The 23,799-nt window shown below is 37.8% G+C and overlaps 1 protein-coding gene across 2 annotated transcripts in view; it reads right to left on the reverse strand.

Annotated features, from left to right (window-relative positions):
* The window catches only part of LOC311091355 (NACHT, LRR and PYD domains-containing protein 3-like), a 49,933-nt gene continuing 26,134 nt past the window's right edge, over window positions 1-23,799 (reverse strand). The window contains exons 9-13 of one of the 2 annotated variants that reach the window (XM_084127271.1): window positions 16,579-16,752; window positions 11,277-11,450; window positions 5,411-5,584; window positions 2,704-2,877; window positions 1-432 (exon numbers count right to left, since the gene is read on the reverse strand). In XM_084127271.1, the coding sequence (XP_083983397.1) occupies window positions 411-432; window positions 2,704-2,877; window positions 5,411-5,584; window positions 11,277-11,450; window positions 16,579-16,752 (718 nt within the window). In that variant the 3' untranslated portion in view covers window positions 1-410. Of the gene's footprint in view, window positions 433-2,703; window positions 2,878-5,410; window positions 5,585-11,276; window positions 11,451-15,257; window positions 16,479-16,578; window positions 16,753-23,799 lie in introns of those variants that run through there. The other variant, XM_084127272.1, reaches the window with a different exon arrangement.

Here is a 23,799-nt window from a genome sequence, read left to right on the forward strand (position 1 = left end):
AACGCATCATATGACCCCTTTAATACATTAATACAAATGTAATACAACTATCATTAAAAACGTGATGTATACACTTAAGCTTCCATTGATTGTTTTCCAAAAGTGAGCTGGAACTGTTTTTTCCCCTCATAATTATTAAAAATGAATCTTTCATTAGTCTTTGTCTCCCTCTGCTGGTTCAACACAAACACATTCAGGCTCTATATTTACTCTGTAACAAAACTCTAACCTTTTTGAGCTTATACTATGTGTTTATACAAATAAAATGGTTAATAAATGAATGAGAAACTGTAATTTGCTGCTGTGAAATAACTTAATTTATAACAGTGAAGTCACTGTATCTTCAGTCTCTGTTGATTCTGTTGACTGTGAGTCTTTGTAGTAGATCCTTATTCACCATCAGATGATCCTCAGAAGACTGTTTTCTGATACCTAAAATAAAACACACAGTCACATTTGCAGTATGACATATATTACGTCTGTCATATTTTTTCATAAGAAAACTAACTAGATAAGCTATATTAATTCATTCTCAAACATAATGATTGTCACGGTCACCAGCCCTGTCACCTCAACCGCACTTAACTTCCCAGCATCCCTCATGTTCCCCACTAATTCATGTCCCCCCATGGCTCTGTTCAATAAAACATCTGTTTCATATTTACCTGTCTGCCTCTCTCTGTACCGTGACAGAAGACCAGACCACATGCAGAGCCCCATGGAGACTACAACAGTTTTTATTTTCCAAAATGGCAGAAGCCTGGAGGAGTATGTCATGGAGTTCGTCACCTTCAGTCATTGAGCCACTTGCAGTGACCTCACCCTTATGGAGGGATTTTGGTGCGGGCTGGCTGATAAGATCCGCTTTGTAATGCTGCGAGGAGACCCCATATGGATGCTTGAAAGTTACATCAACTTTGTGCTCTGGATAGTTGGGTCCTTGTTCATTGTTGGCAGAGCAGATGAAGACACCACCACCACTCAACCACAGTCACCATCCGTCACCGCCCGTCCGGGGTCTCATCCCGCCGAGACCACCCCTATAGAGCTTCCTCACAACAGGCCTGCCCAGACTAAGCCTCTTCATGTCAGGCCTGTCCAACCATAGACTGTTCACGGCACGCCTGAGCCCTCGTCTCCGGCCAAGATGGCCACCGCAACACCTGAGCCCTCGTCTCCGGCCAAGATGGCCGGTGCCTCACCGCTTGAGCCCTCAGCCAAGATGGTCACTGCCTCGCCGCTTGAGCCCTCAACCAAGATGGCTGCCGCCTCACCGACTGAGCCCTCTGCCAGGATGGTCGCCGCCACGCCAAGACCCGAGTCTGTTACCGAGTCTGTTCCCGAATTTGTTCCCGAGTCTGTTCCCAACCTCCCTCACCCGCCGCCATCCTCATCTCCTCTGCCTCCTGTCAGCCCCATCACTCACCCTCTACATGCTAGTGGAATGGTGGGCTCACTGAGGGGCTTCCAGTCCTCAGCACCATCATGGACTGTGGATGCCCGGGATCTGACTCCAGCCACTGCGTCCAAGATTCAACATCGGCCCATCAGTCCACTAGCTCACCCTCGGCTTCTACCTCCTTCATCTCCACCGTGGCCCATCAGTTCCACCAGGCTCCCTCGTCCCCCCGGATCTGCCTTGGTAACTCATCCACTTTCCATCACCTCTGAACTGCACTCCTCTGGCTTCGCCTCATCCCTTTGTTCCCCCGGCTCTGTTGGGCTCCTCACTCCCTCCAGCTCCTCCTTGGTCCTCAGTCCCTCTGTCTCCACCGCGCCCTTCTGTGTCCCTATGAACCCTCTGCTCCACCATGGCCCGTGGAACTTCCATCTCCTCCCTGTCATCCTCCACCATTGGTTCCACCTCTGTCCATCATCATCCTAAAACCTCCTGCCCTTCAGCCTCCTTGGCTCCTCCCTCCATCGGTTCCACCATGGGTCATCATCCTTTCTTCTGAACCTATCACCCCTCTATCAAGCTCTTCTCCTGGTAATCTGCCTGCATTCTCTTGCCCTTCGCCCACTCCTGTTGCCAGCCCTCCGCCTGCTCCTCCTCCCAAACCCCCACCTTCATCTTGTTCATTATGGCGCGAGGCCTTCCAGGAGGGGGCGTACTGTCACAGTCACCAGCCCTGTCACCCCAACCGCACTTCACTTCCCAGTTCTGATTCTCCACTGCATACTCACCAGTTTCATCTGCTGTTCCACTCCGTGCCTCTGTTCAATAAAACATCTGTTTCATATTTACCTGTCTCTCTGTACTGTGACAATAATATAGCTTTTATCTGAATTTTACACAATTAAAAGGACATGAAAGGTCACTTTCACACAACGGACAGCTGATACAGAACCAGCATAAATGATCATTACACTACGAATTTAATAGCAGTTATTAACTAACAAACCAAAATCTCAGATTATCACACACATAGAGACAGTTAAAGGGGGAAAGCTGAAAATAACATTAATATTTTCACAATCAGACACAACACAACAAGCAGAATTAAACTAATAAAATTACAGTTTAAAGTTCAGAGACCTACTGAAGCTGAATTTAAGACATAATATCTGATGATCTCAGACAAAATATTTACACAAACACATGGTGCTACTGAACTTGGACATTTACTTTTATTTCTAGTGAATAAATCAGCCATTTGAAATTTAAATGAAAATATAATGAAAATTGTTAACTATTCTTACAACAGTGTCTCCAGTTTATAATGTGGATCATCCTTCAGATCCTTCAGTAGCTTCACTCCTGAGTCTCCTAGTTTATTCTTAATCAGATTCAGTTCTTTCAGGTGTGAGGGGTTTGATCTCAGAGCTGAAGCCAGAGCAGCACAACCTTCATCTGTGACACCACAATCACTCAACCTGTAGAGAACAATGACACACATTAAGCCTATATCCAAAGCAGTGTTCATTTTGGCAGCCATTTTTGATTTAGTCTTAGTCTTCATCTTCAGATGAAAATGCTTATTGGTCTTAGTCACATTTTAGTCATTTTGTCTTTCATAGTTTTAGTTTATGAAAAGTCATTGCATTTTTTGTCAACTTTTAGTCATTACTTTTAGTCAAACTGCAGTTACCGACATTAATTTTGGTTGCTATTTATATGTAATCTTTAGAGAAAATTTATAATTTTCTAATTTTAAATTCTACATACCCCTTATCCTTATTTCAGTGGTTCAGTGTTTTTTAGAGTGCCGTACCCCTCTCTTCCACTTAGACTGCAGTCACACCTTTTTCCATTAAGGGACAATATTTGCCCCTTTAATCGATTTTTCCAGTTCAGTTTTTACCTTTATAAGTACCTTTATAAAATAAATAATGATTTAAATTAAACAATGTTCAATAAATATGTAATGATGGTAAAAACAAAGTGATACTTTTAAATATTAAATTAAAATCGCCAGTAGGTGGCGGTAAGTCACTGTCTTTATGAGTGAGTGATGAAGCAAGTGGCTGTATTTATGAACAGGTCATTGAATCTCACGATTTGTTCAAAGCCACATATTCAATCACGAATCACCGCTGTGTGCTGCAGTTCTGCTATGGCTTTCGTTGCAAAATAGAGCAATAAGCCTATGACAATACTGTTTTAAATGTAGTACATCACTTAATGTTACCTTTCTGTGTGTTGAACTGTTGTATAAAATCAATGTCACATTTGAAATTGTGTGGATATTCAGGAAACATTGCATTCTTGCTCGTATAATATGATCAACATTAAAAACTGGATATCAGCCTGCATTTTGATCGCAGATTTAGCCGCACAGATAGCGCAAGCAGCTCGTGGCAGAACACAGACCGACTGAATGACACTTTAATTTAAGTAGAAAATCTCAAATGAAGATCGCTGAACTCCAGCTTACTTGTCTGTGTTTTCAGATCATCCGCACTTCTTCAGCAGTGTAGATAGAGAGTGTGCGCGCGCATCGTTGCCAGATACTATTGAAAAGGCCGAGTAGAAAACGTGTTCTTTTAACAGACAGCTCTGACTGGGGGTTCAAATTATTAAAATCTGGCAACCGTATGCCTGAACGCTCGTAAAAACAGTCAATGTGTTGTCGTCTCCTTTATTTGACACAAACAAGTGGTTTTGGTCAAGTTTAAAAAAAATGTAAACACATTTTAGTCTCGTCTTTTTTCGTCAACGATATTGCATGTGTTCATATAGTCACAGTTATTGTTTAATGACGTGGGTTTCGTCTCTCATCGTCTTGTCTTAGTCAGGGAAAAAAGGTTAATGAAATTAACACTGATCCAAAGATAAACATAACACTTAAAAAATAAAATAACAACATAATGCTGTCAATATGTAATATATAAAATACTCAGTTCACATTGTTAAAATACATCAGTTATGATTAGGGGATAGAATATACAGTTTGTACAGTATAAAAATCATTATTTCTATGGAAAGTCCCCATAAAACAGGGAAACCTAACGTGTGTGTGTGCGCTTAATGTGTTTGTAAACATTTTAAGGAACGTGTGTGTGTGTATGTTAGGGCTGGGAGAAAAAAAACAAATTCACCTAACTATGGTGTTTTTACGATTTACGATTTTAAAATTGATTTTTCTTATTCCACAATCGATACTGATTCAAATTAAATTGCTTTATTTTTGTCCTTACTTATAGACGAGGTTGACAGAAGGTTGCCACTTTTGTTTCGACAGAGGATGAAATGTGTCATTATCTATGAGTGTTGTAATATCTCTTTCAAGTGGAAAGCAACGTGAAACTGAATGCACTGAAAAGCCCTTGTGCTACTCATATGCTGAGAATAGAGATCACAGTATTTTAAAGATTAATCATGCAGCTCTACTGTGTTATCTCTCACACAGTAGAGCTGCATGATTAATCTTTAAAATACTGTGATCTCTATTCAAACACCCACACAATCTTCTTCCAATTCCTCTGTCTATTAACAGGCCAATAATTGGTTGACCCCTAATAATCATGTAGTGATAAATTTGATATGGTGACAGTCCTGGTTCAGGTGAAACACACACCACTTCCCTCTTTTCAGCTGCACACACACATTTTGAGGAAATGCTCACGCTTTTACAAGGGTCTGTTTGCACAAGCATTACAAGGCAAGTTGATTTAGACCAAACCTTTGTGCTTTTAAAAACCCTCTTCACTGTATCCTGCATCTGTTGTCTGGTTTGTAGTTTGTCTGTTTTTTTGTATCTGTTAGTTTTACTTTCTTTTAGTGGATAATAACATATGAAGATGTAAATGTTCCTCTTCAGGGAGTCTCCTCACCGCTGCCTTCTACCGTCAAGCAGGAATCTGTCACTGAACCACCGGATGGGGCTTACGCCAAAGTTATATTGTATGCACTATCTACATATTAATCCTTATTCACTCCGAGTCTTTATGGTAGAGATGATCTTACCACAGTTTCTCCAGTTTACAGTGAGGATTCTCCAGTACAGCAGAAAACCACTTCACTCCTGAGTCTCCTAGATTATTATCATGCAGTTTCAGTTCTCTCAGGTGTGAGGGGTTTGATCTCAAAGCTGAAGCCAGAGCAGCACAACCTTCATCTGTGAAACCACAATCCCACAACCTGTAGACAACAATGACACACATTAAGCCTATATCCAAAGATAAACATAACACTTAAAAAATAAATAACATAATGCTGTCAATATGAAATATATACAAATACTCGTTAGTTCACTTTGTTAAAATACATCAGTTAGAATTAGGGGACAGAGTATAGTTTGTACACTATAAAAATCATTATTTCTATGGAAAGTACCACTAAAACATGGAAACCCAACATGTGTGTGTGTATGTTTGAAGGTGTGTGTGTGTTTAATGTATTTGTAAACATTTTAAGGAATGTGTGTGCGTGTTAGGGCTGAAAAAAAAAAAATCAATTCACCTACCTATCGTGATTTTTTTTTTAATTTTTAATTTTAAAATAGATTTTTCTTATTCCATTTTCTTATTTTTCTTGATTCAAATTAAATTGCTTTATTTTTGTCCTTGCTTTTGTTCCAACAGAGGATGAAATGTGTCATTATCTATGAGTGACATAATATCCCTTTCAAGTAGACGTGGAAGATTTACTTCACAGGGAGATTTACAGACAGTGCGCCGCCAGTACAGATTTAAGTTCTTATTTTTGTGTTTTATCGCGCTTGAATTGTTTATTAGTACTTTAATGAATTATAGCGTGATAAAATACTATAGACCAGCCAATGGATGAAAGAAAAAATCTGATGCTGCATTAATTAATTAATGAACACGTTAACGCATGCGTTTCATTTTTTTCAGTTAAATGCGTTAAAAATATTGGTAACACTTTATAATAACTGCACGCTATTAATCATTAGTTAAGCATTAGTAAACAGTTAATTCGTCATTTATAAAGCATTAATAGACATTAATAAGCAGTTTATAAATATGGCTATAAATGCTTTATTCTTGATTTATAAGCATATCTATAATGTGTTTAATGATTGTATTTTCATACTGTATTAATGATCAAATTATCATTTTTAAATTAAATATTGCATTATTTACAAAACAGTTTTTTAGGTGTTGTCATTGATTCATAAGATCACTTAGAAAGTGTAAGTAAATGTATTAAATTCAGGTAGTTATAAGGCGTTTAGTAGTGGTCAGTTAACTATTTTTGTGAGCTCATCTAAATTGAGGACTAGTTATGCCTTGTAAAGCATTTATAAAGGATATTTAAAGACTCAGTTTTCTTCTAAACAGAAAAAGGAAACAAACAACACAGTGATACAGAACATAAAAATCTCCTTTGTAAATGCTTTACAAGGCATAACTAGTCCTCACTTTAGATGAGCTCACAAACATAGTGAACTGACCACTACTAAATGCTTTATAACTACCTGAATTAACCCTGAATTACAGTAGAAATACATGTTAGTAAAGCATTTATTAACACACTAAGTAACAATTACTATATGTCTGAATAATAATATGATTATTAATCATTTACTTACACTTTCTAAGTGATCTTATGAACCACTCCTAAACAACTGCTTTGTAAATAATGCTATACTTCATTTAGAAATGATAAATTGATAATTAATAAAGTATGAAAATACAATTATTAAACACATTATAGATATGTTTATAAATCAAGAATAAAGCATTTATAGCTGTATTTATAAACTGCTTATTAATGTCTATTAATGCTTTATAAATGATGAATTAACTGTTTAGTAATGCTCAACTAATGATTAATAGCGTGCAGTTATTATAAAGTGTTACCCAAATATTTAACATATTTAACTGAAAAAAATGAAATGCATGCGTTAACGTGTTCATTTTGACAGCCCTAATTTTTGTATAATCAAACATAAACATAATATGTATTTGTTATATTCCTTTGCTCACTTGGTTCCTCCCTGTCCGCACCTGTGCTCTATCAGTTGTGTCTGAGGCTGTATGCTGGCTCGTTGGCTTGTAATTCCTGAACTCCTAATTGGCGTGTTTCACCATCAGTGTGCAATGCGCCTGATGTGTACGTTCGTTAATAAATAAACTGCAAGTGTCTTGCGGAAGAACATTGTAGCCGGAGCTACTTCTCTCCGTTAATGTCTATGGCGAGTCACGCAGGAACTGGGCAACTCCGCAGCCGAGCCGACCCCAGGATAAAATAGTCAGAATATAAACACTTATTATAGGCGTACCGTAGTGATTCAGGATAAGAATGAATAAAAGAATAAAAATGAATTCATGATGTACTTGTTCATTTTGAACATAAGTTATGGACTGCAGCAGCTGCTGATACAACGGCGTTCTGTTGCACTCGCACAAATGCGACCACATAAAATTTTAACTCGCACATTCTCAAAAAATGGTCGCATATGCGAAAAAAAATGGTCGACCATTTTGGTCGCAGTCTGGAACCCTGATGTTGTCATGTTCCATGTAGAAAGGTTGTAAGAACTCATTTTCCTGCTAAAACAAAACGCACCCTGCAATAAAGCCATAAAATGCACCCTGGACAGCAGATAGCAAAGACAGAGCACAGGACATCGCCTGTCCAAACTGTCCTTCTTCCTTATCTCTGCATCCCCCTCTCCCTCCTCTTCTCCCTCCTCAAGTCACTGAAAGTTCATTAAGAATGTCTATATATCACATATGGTGTATCTTGTGAATATGTTGTTTTTTCCTTTTCATGTTTGGTATCATTTTAAGTGTCTCAGTGTGATTGGTAAAATGGTCTTAATTTCATTGCAGTCATTGGTTTAATGAGAAAGATTGAGAACTTAGGAGAATCCTGTTTCTCCTCTCTGGGTGAGATCTATTTAAGATATCTCAAGAAACCAGGTGCTACCCCCCTGGGGTACATGGATTGGCCCAAACAACTCTAAACAACATTTGTATAACCTCTTTTGTTCTGGTCTGGTTATTTAAGGCGAGGGGACAGAGCAATCTTTGGGACTCTTTACCAGGAACCCCACATAGAGTGATGTTTCAGTGTTTTCCTGTTGGAAAGCCCTGGCACACCACTGTGTGTCTTTGTCAGGAAAACATTACTTACTTTTAGAGTCATCTTTGAGTAAATTATGTCATGTATTTATTATTTCTGAATTGGCTTTTAATCATGGCATGATACATTTTTACCTGACAAATAAATGTTACATCTTGATTTATTCTGAAGTTTTCCGAAATCATTATTTTAATAGACTAAGAGGAGGCTGGTGCTACCGCAGCTCTGTGTCCAGGATAGGTAAAACTAAAGGCGCATATGAACGGAGCAGTAGGCACGTCATCTGAAGACCTTTTGATTTCTGTCTATCACTGACTTGGCAAGTTGTATGGAAATGGCTAAATAAACTACACTTTTTTGTATGCGTGAGCAGTAGGCAACCGACTTAAGAGGTATCAGCAAACCCTGCACCCTCTGACCAAGATCAGACTGGCGAGGCTGTGTCCGTGAGATCCACGTAAACCCGGGGCGTGTGACTCTGTGCGGCATCGGGTCCCTTAATGAATTAATAACTGAAAGTATGGGATACTCAGAATAATCAAAGATCTAAATTAATTTACAATCAATATTTATGACTAGTTTCTAATAGGAAATACAATCTAAATTTAATTATCATTTGAAATTGGAGTCAGATTACGCATAGAGCTAAAATAATACTAAAACTAAATTCCAATAAATTAAGTGAACTTCACTGGAGCGCTGAAAAGACATACATGCAATATCCCTTCGCCAGGCCGTTGGACTCCGTCATTGGGCCAATGGCTGGTCCTTACAAGGTTATTATGCTGTATGTATTGGCTAGCAGCTTTAGCTAGCGAGCTAGTTGAAGTTAGCCTGTCACCATCAGTGAAGGTTCTGTTCTCTCGTCTTCTTGTACGGACTGTAAACAGTTGTGTCAAGTGAACATCGGTATGTTTAAAGTGTAAGATGTAATGTCTATTAAGTCTCTCTGTACTTTGTATCATTTTGTTTGTATTGCCGGTGCTCTGTTCAGTATACATTTTGTTAGTCAGAGCCTGTCAATGTTCTATCGAGGCTACGCCACCTTCAGTTAATGTGCGCGTGCCTGTAGACACACGCAAACGACAGACCGATGCATTGTGTTGGTGAATGATTATCACACAGTCACGTGAACAGTTTAAATCTTAATATAGTATTCTTGGTATTTGATCTATGAAAAGGTTGTTTGTATTGTAATGTATATAGAAGCACAGAAGATAGCCATGTAGCTTATGTCTACATACTTGAATATGCTATAGCAATTGTTTCAAGATATAATATAATCTATAATGTCATTTGTTAATGTATATTTGATATACTATACAGTAAGACTGGTATCTATTTCACAATAAGTTATTAATGGGTTATGTAATGGGTTTGTATTTTATCTGATATTTACATATTGGTTTGTTTATTGTATTCAGTATAGTTATAGACCATTTCTAAATTATATGGTCCATGTAATAGCTAAAGTTACGGTTTATGATCTCATAGTATTATTGAGATATTTGACTCAAAAGAAGAAATAAACATCCAGCGCTTGAGAAAGACATCATTTCTGTATCTCCACTTCTTTCCAACCCACAGTGCTATCCAGCCTGTGGCTTTGTACCTGCCCAGATTCCCCTAGGTCTGAGGCCGGTAACATATACTTGTGGTAAAGTGTTACTATTATTTTAAACTGGTCGCCATTAATTGGAATTGTTCCTTTTGTATGTGATGGTGTGATTCTTTTTTTTTTTTTTTTTAAATAACACAAAATAAACAAAGTAAAGATGAATTTGACTGATAGAATTATTATTATTATTTTGTAAAGATTTCCATAGATATTACCATAGATATATTGTTATCTTGTGTTATTTTGGCCATGATAATCATGTAGTGATAAATCTGATATGGTATGTTACGGCCCTTGGCCTGTTTCTGGTCTCTCTCCTGCCTCTCCTCCTCTTTTTCAGGCCTAATTGCTGGCACCTGGGAAGCTGGTGTTTAAATAGGAGCTCCTTCGCTGCATTGATCTCTTCCTGCTCTGGTCTGGTGGCTAAAGGCTCGAACACTGCTCTGTTGGCCTGTCAGGGTCCACGGCTCGCTGGGGGCGCCAGGACTTCACATAGATGCACATTTACGTTTATCTAAGTTTATGTCTTTTATTTTTACACTTAACACTTGTATCCACATACACACAACACATCCGTGCACCTGCCCTACACAACTGACACTGACATTCACACCCCATTGTTGTTTCTGTTGTTTAAATTTGTGTTAGATACACAAACTTATGTTTTGCACCGTTTGCTCGTGGCATGGTCTCCTAGCTATTGTTATGGCCCTGAGTCAGTCATAACAGGTGACAGTCCTGGGTCAGGTGAAACACACACCACTTCCCTCTTTTCAGCTGCAGATACGCATTTTGAGGCAATGCTCACGATTTTACAAGGGTCTGTTTGCACAAGCATTACAAGGCAAATTGATTTACACCAAATATTTGTGCTTTTAAAAAAACCTCTTCACTGTAACCTGCATCTGTTGTCCGGTTTGTAGTTTGTCCAGTTTATTTAGCTGTTAGTTTTACTTTCTTTTGGGGAATAATAATATATGAACATGTAAATGTTTCTCTTCAGGGAGACTCCTCACCACTGCTTTGATGCTGCCTCTGACAGTTCAAGCAGGAATCTGTCGCTGAACCACCGGATGGGGCTTACACCAAATACATATTGTATGCACCATCTACATATTAATCCTTATTCACACAGAGTCTTTAGGGTAGAGATTATCTTACCCCAGTATCTCCAGTTTACAGTGAGGATTCGCCAGTACAGCAGAAAACAGCTTCACTCCTGAGTCTTCTAGTTTATTCGTAGACAGAAGCAGTTCTCTAAGGTGTGAGGGATTTGATCTCAGAGCTGAAGCCAGAGCAGCACAACCTTCATCTGTGACACCACAATCACTCAACCTGTAGAGAACAATGACACACATTAAGCCTATATCCACAGATAAACGTAACACTTAAAAAATAAATAACATAATGCTGTCAATATGAAATATACACAAATTTCACAATGTGAAAATACATCAGTTAGGATTAGGGGATTGAATATACTTTTTTTACAGTATAAAAATCATTATTTCTATACAAAGTACTGCTATGTAACTATGGGTTTTTAATTTATTTATGATTTTAAAATATCCATACATCTTCTTCCGCTTATCCGGGGCTGGGTCGCGGGGGCAGCAGTCTAAGCAGAGACGCCAAGACTTCCCTCTTCCTAGACACTGCCTCCATCTCTCCCGGAAGAATACCGAGGCGCTCCCAGGCCAGCCGGGAGACATAATCCCTCCCCGTGAAGGTGTCCAGGAGGCATCCGGAACAGATGCCCGAACCACCTCAGCTGACTCCTCTCGATGTGGAGGAGCAGCGGCTCTACTCTGAGCTCCTCCTGAGTGACCGAGCTCCTCACCCTATCTCTAAGGGATCGCCCAGCCACCCTGCGGAGAAAGCTCATTTTGGCCGCCTGTATCCGGGATCTTGTGACCCACCGCTCATGACCATAGGTGAAAGTAGGAATGTAGATCGTCAGGTAAATCGAGAGCTTCGGATTGCAACTCTGATCGCATTACTGCAGAAGCTACACTGATCTGTCTGTCAGTCTCCCATTCCATCCTTCCCTCACTCGTGAACAAGACCCCAAGATACTTGAACTCCTCCACTTGAAGCAGGAGCTCTCCACCAATCTGAAGCGGGCAAGCCACACTTTTCTGACTGAGAACCATGGCCTCGGACTTGGAGGTGCTCATTCTCATCCCAGCCACTTCACACTTGGCTGCAAACCGTGCCAGTGCATGCTAAAGGTCCTGGTCTGATGAGGCCAACATGAAAACATCATCCGCAAAAAGCAGAGATGAAATCGTGTGGTCCCCAAACCAAACACCCTCCGGCCCCTGGCTGCGCCTATAAATTATGTCCAAAAAAATTATGAACAGAACCGGTGACAAAGGGCAGCCCTGCCGGAGTCCAACATGCACCTGGAACAAGTCTGACTTACAGTCTGCAATACGAACCAAGCTCCTGCTCCGGTCACACAGGGACCAGAAGGCCCTTCGCAGAGGGCCCCGGACCCCATACTCCCAGAGCACCCTTCACAGGACGCTACGAGGGACACAGTCGAATGCCTTCTCCAAATCCACAAACTCCCATGAACCCTCCAGTACCCTGGAGAGGGTATAGAGCTATTCCAGTGTTCCATGACCGGGACGAAAAACGAGCTGTTCCTTCTGAATCCAAGGTTCTACTATTGGCCGAATTCTCCTCTCCAGCACCCTGGCATAGACTTTTCCGGGGAGGCTGAGAAGTGTGATCCCCCTGTAGTTGGAACACACCTTCCGTTCCCCCTTCTTGAAAAGAGGGACCACCAGCCTGGTGGTACTGTCCCCAACCGCCACGCGATGTAGCAGAGGCGTGTCAGCCAAGACAGCCCCACAACATCCAGAGACTTGAGGTACTCAGGGCAGATCTTATCTACCCCCGATGCCTTGCCACCGAGGAGCTTCTTGACTACCTCTGTGACTTCAACTTGGGTGAAGGACGAGTCCACCTCCGAGCCCTCTGCTTCCTCAATGGAAGTCGTGTCAGTGGGAGTTGAAGATCTCTCTGACGGGACTCAGCCATACGTTCCCGGCCCCTACCCGAAATCATTTAACCCTCTGAGGTCTGAGCTGTTTTCTGGGCCCTGGAGGTGTTCTGACATGCTCTGACATTTCTGGTTATTTCTGTTACTTGTGACATTTTCATGGCTAAAGTCTAATTACACTGTATTCAGCACAAACTCTGCTACAATAATATATCAGCAGCATGTATGTAAAAGTTTGTAGTTTTGAGATAATGACATTTATGCGTGGTTTTTGAAAATACAAAAAAAAATTCTCACTGAAATAAGGCCATGAAACCCATACTGATTATTTCTTCACAAGACTTTTGAAAATTGTATGACGTAGCCTAGAATATTTGCTGCAAAACTATGTGAAAATCACCCTGACTGCTCATTCAGATAAGACAATATATTGATTTAAAAATTTTACGACGTGTTTTGTGTGAAAAAGCCTTATGCGAGAGCTCATTAATATGTAAGCTTTTCTCACCTGAGAAAGACAAAGAACCTCCCCTAACGGCCCTATTAGGAGCTATCAGGCCCCTATCATTCTGAGCAACCTTGCACAATACTGTAAATGAGGAGATTTAAAAAATAATGGCTTTTAAATTGTTTGGATTTATTTACAACACAACATAATCCAAAGATACACAACAAATGCCAAAAAAGCACTTCAAAGACAGAGACCTTTGTGCCATTCCTAAAAACATTGTACATACCTTTCATTTCCAAGATTTTCACTTTACCATGTTCACGTACTGAGACTCATGTGAATGTTGAAGTCCTCAGTGGCATCTGGGACCTGAAAAAAAAAAAAGTGAACATACTGATATCAAGAGAAAGGCCTGCACGATTTTGGAAATAAATATTAGATTTTTCTGGTTAAAATTGCTTTTTAAAATTCCTTTTTAAAATTCACAGAATACACACACACACACACGTTTCCAACGATATATAATATAATGAACACCAGGTTTGTTGTGCCTTGTAGGCATAAGGTATATGCGCAGTGCGGATAAAATAATAATAACAATAAATAACCTATAGCAGCCTATAAATCTTCCAAAAGAAGCTAGAGAAAAATATATTGATTATCATGTTACTTCAAATGTTTCCATCCGTTATGATGATATGAAATGAGATAATAATAAAAACATGAAGCCGTTTGGTGCGTTTTGCTTTCATCCAAAATATGATACATTCAAACGCGATCGCTTGCAAAATATGATACATTCAAACGCGATCGCTTGCAAAATATGATACATTCAAACGCGATCACTCTCAAATATAAAACATTATGGTTACCATAAACATATCTATGTTTGAGCAGATATCCACAAACACAGTAAACACATATGATACATTCAAACGCGATCGCTTGCAAAATATGATACATTCAAACGCGATCGCTTGCAAAATATGATACATTCAAACGCGATCACTCTCAAATATAAAACATTATGGTTACCATAAACATATCTATGTTTGAGCAGATATCCACAAACACAGTAAACACGGGTCTAAATATTATAATATTCCCCATATATCTAGCAACAGTTCAGCTGCAACGTGACATTTATGCAACAATAACAAACTAGGCTATGTAAGAATTTCTTACCTTATCTTTCTTGTCTTCAAATCGCGTTCTTCTTCTTCTGAGGTAGCCTAAATCCAATGTAAGCTCAGGCACGTCTTTCAAACTCGACGAAAAGTGAAGTGAAGTGTTTTGTTGTTGAGGTAACGAGCGCGTTCGCGTTCCATGTGGAGATTTGCATGTGAATATCTTTTGCGCGAGTAGGCGTGGCCAAATTAACTGTAATGAGCAAGCGTTTGAGAAGCTGGACATCTTGTTGGTTTTATACAAATTACTTAAACAGAGAATATTTGTTTTCGTTTTGAATCCGATCATTTAAAAGTACACACTTAAATGTTTATAAAGGTATATGGCTCATAAATGTGTGACAAGTATTCGCTGAGTTTTGTTTCAGTTTATAGACGTGCTCAAGAAAAAAAAGTTCACCGCGACGGAGAGGCAGAAAGCACACCCTGTTTATTTTCTTTATTTTACAAAAGCACAATGTTTTGATTTGATTGTAAGTGGACACATACAAAAGGAGAAATATCACAGATTCTTTTTTTATATTTCTTTTTTCTGTATGACCATAAATGATGGAGTAATTTAAGTTTATAGTGCTACAATGTGGAGAAAATCCGGCAAAACGCGTCGGCGCGTTTGTCGACCTCAGAGGGTTAACCCAACCCGACCATTACGGTTATATTTTAAGCCCGAACCCGATCTGAACCTGAGGTCTGTTTCTCACAGAAATACTTTTTTTTTTGGCAATAAGTTATATTTTATGATTGTTTGCAGCGATATACATATATACATGTACAAACACCGTTTCACAAAGGCATAGCGGCCACCTCAGCAGTCAGCACACAAGAAAAAAAGAGAAAAAACACAGACTTAATAATTATGAAACTTTGATGTGGTTGAAGAGGTGAAACAGTCACAAATTCCTCTGGAACTCAAACATAAAACTTCAAAACAAAGTTTACGCAGTTGCACAACTATTTACAACAAATATATCCTTCTCAGTACGATTTATGAAGAAAGAGAACAGCATCGACAGTTTCAGCACATCCTCCTCTGATTATGGTGTTGTGACTGAAATAGTGCGCGCGGCCACACATGCGCCAAACAGTTTTGTAAAATGATCTATGATAAAATAAAAATGATTCATATATAATTTTACAAAACGGTTTTGCGCATGTGCTCCCGCGTGCACTATTTCGGTCACAACACAGCAATCAGAGGAGAACGGTGGCATTGAAACTGCACACATACTTCTTCTTTTTCAAAAACAACACAAAATAAACAAAGTAAAGATGAATTGGACTGATAGCATTTTTTTTTTTAAATTTAGATTTCCATAGATATGGTGATATATTGTTATTGTGTGTTATTTTGACCATGATAATCATGTAGTGATAAATCTGATATGGTGACAGTCCTGGGTCAGGTGAAACACACACCACTTCCCTCTTTTCAGCTGCACACACACATTTTGAGGAGACGCTTTTACAAAGGTCTGTTTGCACAAGCATTACAAGTCAAGTTGATTTATAACAAACATTTGTGATTTAAAAAACCCTCTTCACTGTATCCTGCATCTGTAGTCTGGTTTGTAGTTTGTCCATTTTTTTAGCTGTTAGTTTTACTTTCTTTTGGGAGATAATAATATATGAAGATGTAAATGTTCCTCTTCAGGGAGACTCCTCACTGCTGCCTTCTACCGCCAGCAGGATCTGACAGTTCAAGCAGGAATCTGTCGCTGAACCACCGGATGGAGATTACACCAAAGATATATTGTATGCACTATCTACATATTAATCCTAATTCACTCCGAGTCTTTATGGTGAAGATGATCTTACCACAGTATCTCCAGTTTACAGAGAGGATTCTCCAGTCCAGCAGAGATCTGCTTCACCCCTGAGTCTCCAAGTTTATTCCCAGACAGATGCAGTTTTCTCAGGTGTGAGGGGTTTGATCTCAGAGCTGAAGCCAGAGCAGCACAACCTTCATCTGTGACACCACAATCACTCAACCTGTAGAGAACAATGACACACATTAAGCCTATATCCAAAGATAACAACATAACACTTAAATAATAAATAACATAATGCTGTCAATATGAAATATATACAAATACTCATTAGTTCACTTTGTTAAAATACAGCAGTTAGGATAAGGGGATAGAAGATACAGTTTGAACAGTATAAAAATCATTATTTCTATGGAAAGTCCCTATAAAACATGGAAACGTGTGTGTATGTGTGTGTGTGCTCAATGTATTTCTAAACATTTTAAGGAACATGTATGTGTGTTAGGGCTGTAAGAAAAAAAACAATTCACCTAACTATCGTGATTTTTCTTATTCCAGAATTGATATTGATTCAAATTAAATCGCTTTATTTTTGTCCTTGCTTATAGACGAGGTTGACAGAAGTTAGCCACTTTTGTTCCAACAGAGGATGAAATGTGTTGTTATGTATGAGTGTCGTAATATCCATTTCAAGTGGACGTGACGTGAGACTGAATGCACTGAAAGCCCTTGCGCTACTCATATGCTGAGAGAGAAATAAGACAGTGGAGCTGCACGATTAATCTTTAAAATACTGTGATCACCATTCAAACACCCACATGATATTCTTCAAATTCGTCTGTCTATTAAACCTTCGACAAAATCATATCGCAACATTTTAAATCTGTGTTGGAGCTGCCGCTGACCCAGAGAGAGTTGTCATGAAACAGCTTCACAAAGGGTCTTTTAAACCTCATAATAGTATAATTATTTCTGTGATACAATAGTTCAAATTATCATAGTACTGGGATAAAAGTTTAAAGTTCAAATATAAACACTGATGTCTACAGGAGCGCTCAAAATAGAGTAAATCAGCTTTTGATAGAAAATTGGCCTTTAAAATAATGCATTTATCAATTACATTGTTTCGCCACTAGGTGGCGACAAGTGACTTAAATTATTTTATTTGTAATTGAATTATTCATTGAATAGAATGTAGTACTGTATGATGCTTAAAAAAAAAACTCAGAAAGATGTAATGCATTTTTGTAAATATGCCTAATTTTATACATCATGTACAGTCTGTATAAGTGTATGATTTAACGTTTCCTCATGGTCTAGGTGTATTGTCCCAGCCCTGGTGTGTGTGAATGTGTGTGTGTGTGTGTGTGTGTGTGTGAGTGAGTGTGGGTCTGTGTGTCTGTGTGTGTGTGCTTCTCTGTATGTGCTTCTCTCTCTCTCTCTCTCTCTCTCTCTCTCTCTCGCTGTGTGTGTGTGTATGTTCTTAATGTATTTGTAAACATTTAAAGGAACTCTTAATACTAATGTAATTAATGTAGAATAAAGGCTGTATTAAAGAACTTAATGACATTTTCTGAATTTCCGTGACCTAATCTAAACTGAGAACTATCTAGAGTTAATACGTTGTGAACAAAGCATTATCTAACTTTTTACATAAGAGCTAATTAAACAATAACATTTTGTTAATTACAGTGACAATGAATGAAGAACTCACTATTTGAATATTGTCTCTTAATACAGATGTGGCCTTTAAAAACGCGCGTTTTCTCCCGCGGCATTCGGCAATTCGTCTCGCATAGTCTAGCAGAATTCTGCAAGTGCTTTCGGGGGGGCCTACTTAAAAAATCCCTCAATGTGTTTCGCTTCACAGAATATCCACCAGGTGGCACATAAAAAAACAACTTTACATTAGATTTTTTATTTTACTTCACATTACGTCATGATTGTGAGAAAACATCCACAATAAAATATAAATTATAAATAGTAATAGACACAAATATTTACAGTAGGCTACTATATTATACAGACATTTGAAAATATTTGTAAATGCAAAAGGTTCATCAAAGTTGTCTTAAGACAAGAAGGGCTAATGGACAACGTTTACGAATTTTTATATGCTTTGTCATTGCTGTGGTTTCCAGGAGATGAGTGCATGCAGAATATTTAACATTGCTTTTATTAAAACAGCAACGTGATGTTCTTGCCAGCGCATAACTTTTTTGTACAACTATTAAGATGATTGTGCATGCAATGCGCATTTATATAAGTGCAACAGAGAATTTAGTGTGAGCATAATACACGTGACTCTGCCTGTAAAAACCCAGCAGTATTTTTTTATATATATATACACAAAATCATCCTAACATAATGAAAGGCTTAAATAATGCGACTTACCCAGATTCTTAATTCGTGCAGATATTTCTTGTGTGATTGTTCTTGTGCAGATATTTCTTGTGAGGTAATGTTGCAGCACAACGCGTAGCATTTATATTTTGGGCGCATCTGATTTGCCATTACATTATTAATAAATATTTTTAATTGAACTGTCTTAATGCATTAACCCTCTGGGGACCAAGGTGTTTTTGGAGCCCTTGAGATGTTCTGACATGCCTTGAAATTTGTGCTTTTTTCAGTTATTTATAAACATGTTAATGGCAAAGGTGTAAAATCACTCTATATAGCACAAACAGGGCTACCAAAATATGCGGGCAACGTGTATGTAGATGTTTGTATTTTTAAGAGAATAATGTTTATGCGTGGTTATTGGAAAAAATAAAAATGAAAGTGGCTGAATTAAGACCACAAAACACATATTAAATATGTGTCCACAAGACTTTTGTCTAATTGATGTTGTACCTTTGAGTACTGGCTTCAAAATTATGTGAAAATAGTCTTGCTTTATCGTTCACAAAAAAAAATACATTGATTTAAATGGTGTAAAACAGGTTTTGCTTGGAAAGCCAATATGCGAGGGGGGCGTGAAGGAGTAGTTTACACCTGGGTTGTCCCACCCACTCTGCATAATGACTCTGCATAATTAGCCATTCATTCAGGTGTGACACTGACTGAGCCACAATGCAAGGACAATGCCTATATAGAAGAATACTTATATTGACCATTTAAGATTTCGCTTACATCTATCTTGTAAATATGTTTAGCTATTTTATTAAAAATGTTACAATTACAACAATAATTACAATTTCAACAATATTTCAAGTGTACTCTTTCTTTGTAAAAAAAAAAAAAAGAAAGAAAAAAAAGATTATAGGCCTACATTTTATCATATGTATTCATTAGTTTGAATATAGCCAACATTGGAACATCTAACATCTTAGTCTATGACTTTATTTTTGACAAAAATAGTGTGACTAACGCCTGACTAACGTTGTTTTATTGAAATATCAGGGCATATAAATGTTAATTTACGTTGCTTATACAAATACATTTTATTTCATCTCAGTAGGCTATGGCAAAGCAGTTTATTCTTTCACACACAGACACGCGATTCATATTTAGGCTAAACACTCTTTACAAATATGTACCCTTCATTCATCTCACAGAAACGCGAGTCATATTATAGAAATGCGATTCATCTTTTTGCGGTTTACAGGCCTACACTAACGTTATAACGTTATTCCACACTTGAGAAAAGAAAACAGCCTACCTCACTCCTCAGCGCGATCTGCTGCTCATATCAGGAGATATTTCGCCTCATCAGCACTGTGGAAACTTTTCTCCATAAAGGCTATAATGTCTCACTCGCAACCATGCTCGCGACGCGCTTTGTTTACAGCTGATGTGGGGGCGTTTCACAGACTGAAATGGTTCTCAGAATTTGCATTTGAATAGCGCGCGCTCTCCGGGGAGTGGTCAAATTACTGTGAATCATCTCGTAATGAGGTCGACTGGAGTCGCTCTCTTTGTATACAGATTACAGAAACTAAGAATATTTGTTTTTTATATAAATGACTTCAATTAAAAGCTGCGATCTCAAGCTTTATGCCCGTGGGTCTGTTTGCCTGTTTGACTGAATTTTCGCGGAGTTATAGATCATTTTCGAACGCGTTTCAAACGGGAGTTTACTGACAGAGAGAAGGCAGAAATCGCATCATCTTATTTTTTCTTTATTTGTCAAAAAGCAAAACACTTTATTTTTATTGTGAGTATACAGAAAAAAAATAGAAACTGAACAGGATCGATTGATGTATTACACGAAAATGAAAGATCAAAATTAACAGAGCATTTAGTGTTTATTTTCATTGCTAAAAAAAAAAAACGAGCAAAACGCGCGGGCGCGTTTTTGGTCCCCAGAGGGTTAAGCATAAAGATTTTTCCACGTTAGTCTCAGAATGTCCGGGGTTGGTTTGAGGTCTTGCCGACAGTTTGTAAATCTTCTAAATATTCATATTCACAAATTCCATATAAAGGGTGATCAACAGTTATGACTTCTAAAATAAAATAAAAATGACCAGATAAGAGGTATCTGATTGACAGTTTGACAGATGTTGTTTTAAAAAATAATTACAACATTATGGGGAAGTGGTATTAAATATTTGGTAACACATAATACAATTATTTTAATTACGCATTTTGACACAGTTTCATTATTTGTTTATAATAATTTGATTCATAATTATGTCATTTTTTTCTAAAAGTAGCAATATTCTAAAGAGATACAAAGACAGTGTACGTGTACCCACCAGATTTAGTAATTTTGTACCCACCACTTTTAACTTCCGTTGACCGTTTTCAGTGGTTATGAGGAGCAATATGAGAGAAAAATTTGGTAATCATTGTCTGACACAACAAAAAAACATTATAATATTCATTTTATTACAATTTTCGTGTTCGCATTTATGAGGGAAAAAACAACGTGTCAGTTTACAGTTATGGACGTGAGCGCTCTGAAAGCGGCACTAAAAGATTGCTTTAAAACTTGCACAGAGACCTCAAACAGAACAGCTGCCTTTCTTTAAATTGAATTTCGTTTTGTATTAATTATATCTTAATTTTAATCAATGTTTCGTGAACTTTAAGAAGTAAATATAGCAGACAATCACGACATTGGAGGCGCCGGCGAGTGAACTGGAGTTCGTCTCATAAATGAACCGAAACTCGGCGTATAATGCACATTCACATTCAGAGTGTATTTAGACACATTTAGACGCATTCATAATCATTACTTTTACCGGTTCTTTGTGGCAAGCTTTATGCGTGCGGTCGTGCGCTTGAGTGCGGCTATATTATAGTAAACGCTCATTACTTAATACAAAGCATAAGCCTCTTCCTGGCATGCAATCTAATCTACTAGGCTACAATGTCAGTCGGTTATATCAACATATGTCAAATTAAGTTACGCGATATCAACAAATTAAGTTATAAACATTAATTTGAAATAACTTAAGCGTATGCCGGGGGAGCGCGGGGCACAACCTGCGGGGTTAGTTGTAACACGCTTGTTTTAAATACTTCCGCACATGCTTGGATGACGAAACTTTGTGTATTTACTAGTTGCCATATCAACACTATATAGAAAAAAAAAATCCGCCAAAATTATTTATTTTTTGGAAGATAAATTTATTTATTAAACCATAGCAAAAGTAAATTTCTTACTTAAGTTAATTTTTCATCTCTATTTTTTGTGTTTATTTAAAATAAGACAAATCTGATATTATTTTAATCTCTAAGATGTTATTTAACAGTTGAGATAGTTATTTAATGCTTCGCTAACTAGCAGAAGACACTAGCAGGGTTTAAATCTCAGCTGTGCAGGCGGGGCATGTTGTAACACTGCGTTACAATGTGCCCATATTAGAAATATGCTATTCTATACTTTTATTAATTTTATTGAGAAAACGTGAGAAAAAGGTGAATAAAGACTGAGAGTCAATGTTCAGAAATTACTAATTATTTATTTGTTTTGAACTATGTTGTATAGCTGTGTGTTCGTAGTCAAAACTCAAAAATTAGTTTATATTTAATTATTAAAAATTGCCATTATTTTATATGAAAAAGTTTTTTAATTGTATTTTATTTAGAAAATATTTTAGTTTGTTTTGTATATTTTTTTATTAGATCAGATAACATTTTAAGCTGTCATATGGTCATGTTACAATGTGCCCCTGCACATGTTACAATGTACCCCACCTATGGGGCATGTTGTCACATTTCACTTCCATTCTTTCGGGGTATATCAAGAAAAAAAGTATATACTGTATTGATAAAACAAAAACACATAATTGTACTAGACATGTGGGAAATTAATGTGGTAAAAAATAAATACTCTGAACCATAAGTAGATTTACACAAACTGAGAAAGTCAAAAAGCGTTACTTTGTGCCCCGCTCTCCCCTATAGTAGATTTGCTTAAATAGCATTTAAACAAAGGAACTGCAAGGGATTAAAACCCCGCCCACGCGCTGGTGAAAACAGGAAAAAACGGTTTTCTTTTGATTCCCTGAGAGGAGATCGATTAGCATTGGGGGTTGACAAAGAATCGGCAGACCTGGGGGGTGGGTGGTTTGTAATTTCTTGACTCTGTGTCAATTGGTAGCAGCTAAAACAAGCAGCTAAAACAAAGACTGTGCAATTAATTACATTTTGGAAGTAACTTCCTTCATGTTGTTTTATTTATACACTGTAAAAAAATTTTTTTTTTGAATTTGTAAGTAAAGTATTAAATATGTTTTACAAACAATTGGTTTACAAACTCTTGGAGGTTTGTGGTTACCATCATTCAGAAGAGTGGTGCTTGTGTTTAGACTTGTGTTTTACGTGATTAAATCAGGAAGATTACCTTGGTTTCTGTCCACACGGAGACGCATTTAAGACGATTTAATCAGGAAATGGAGGCACCGGCGCGATATAACTTGCATTGCTCGTGAATTGAGCTCGTCTCATAAATGAACCGAAACTCAGAAATGTATCTAGAAAGCTTGAAATGTCCACTTTTAAACAAAACAATTCAAAACGAAAAGAAACAGACAACTCTCTTATGTAATCCGTATGAAGTGTGCATTTCTCTCTATAGGCACTTTCATCTGCGAAGATGACGAGTCAGCATTGTCAACATCTTTGACTGACACATAAAACACTAGTTTATTAATAAACAATTAAAATGTCTCCTTGCTATATTTGACAAATTATTACTTTTGCGGTTCTTTGTGGCAAGCTTTATGCGTCCGTTAACTATCGAATATCGTGACTCATATTTTGTACCAGACCATTTATGGTTGTTCATATTGTTCAACAAAGTTCTTGATAAAAAAAG

This window comes from Abramis brama (assembly GCF_963993115.1).
Source record: "Abramis brama genome assembly, chromosome: 10".
NCBI lineage: Eukaryota > Metazoa > Chordata > Actinopteri > Cypriniformes > Leuciscidae > Abramis > Abramis brama.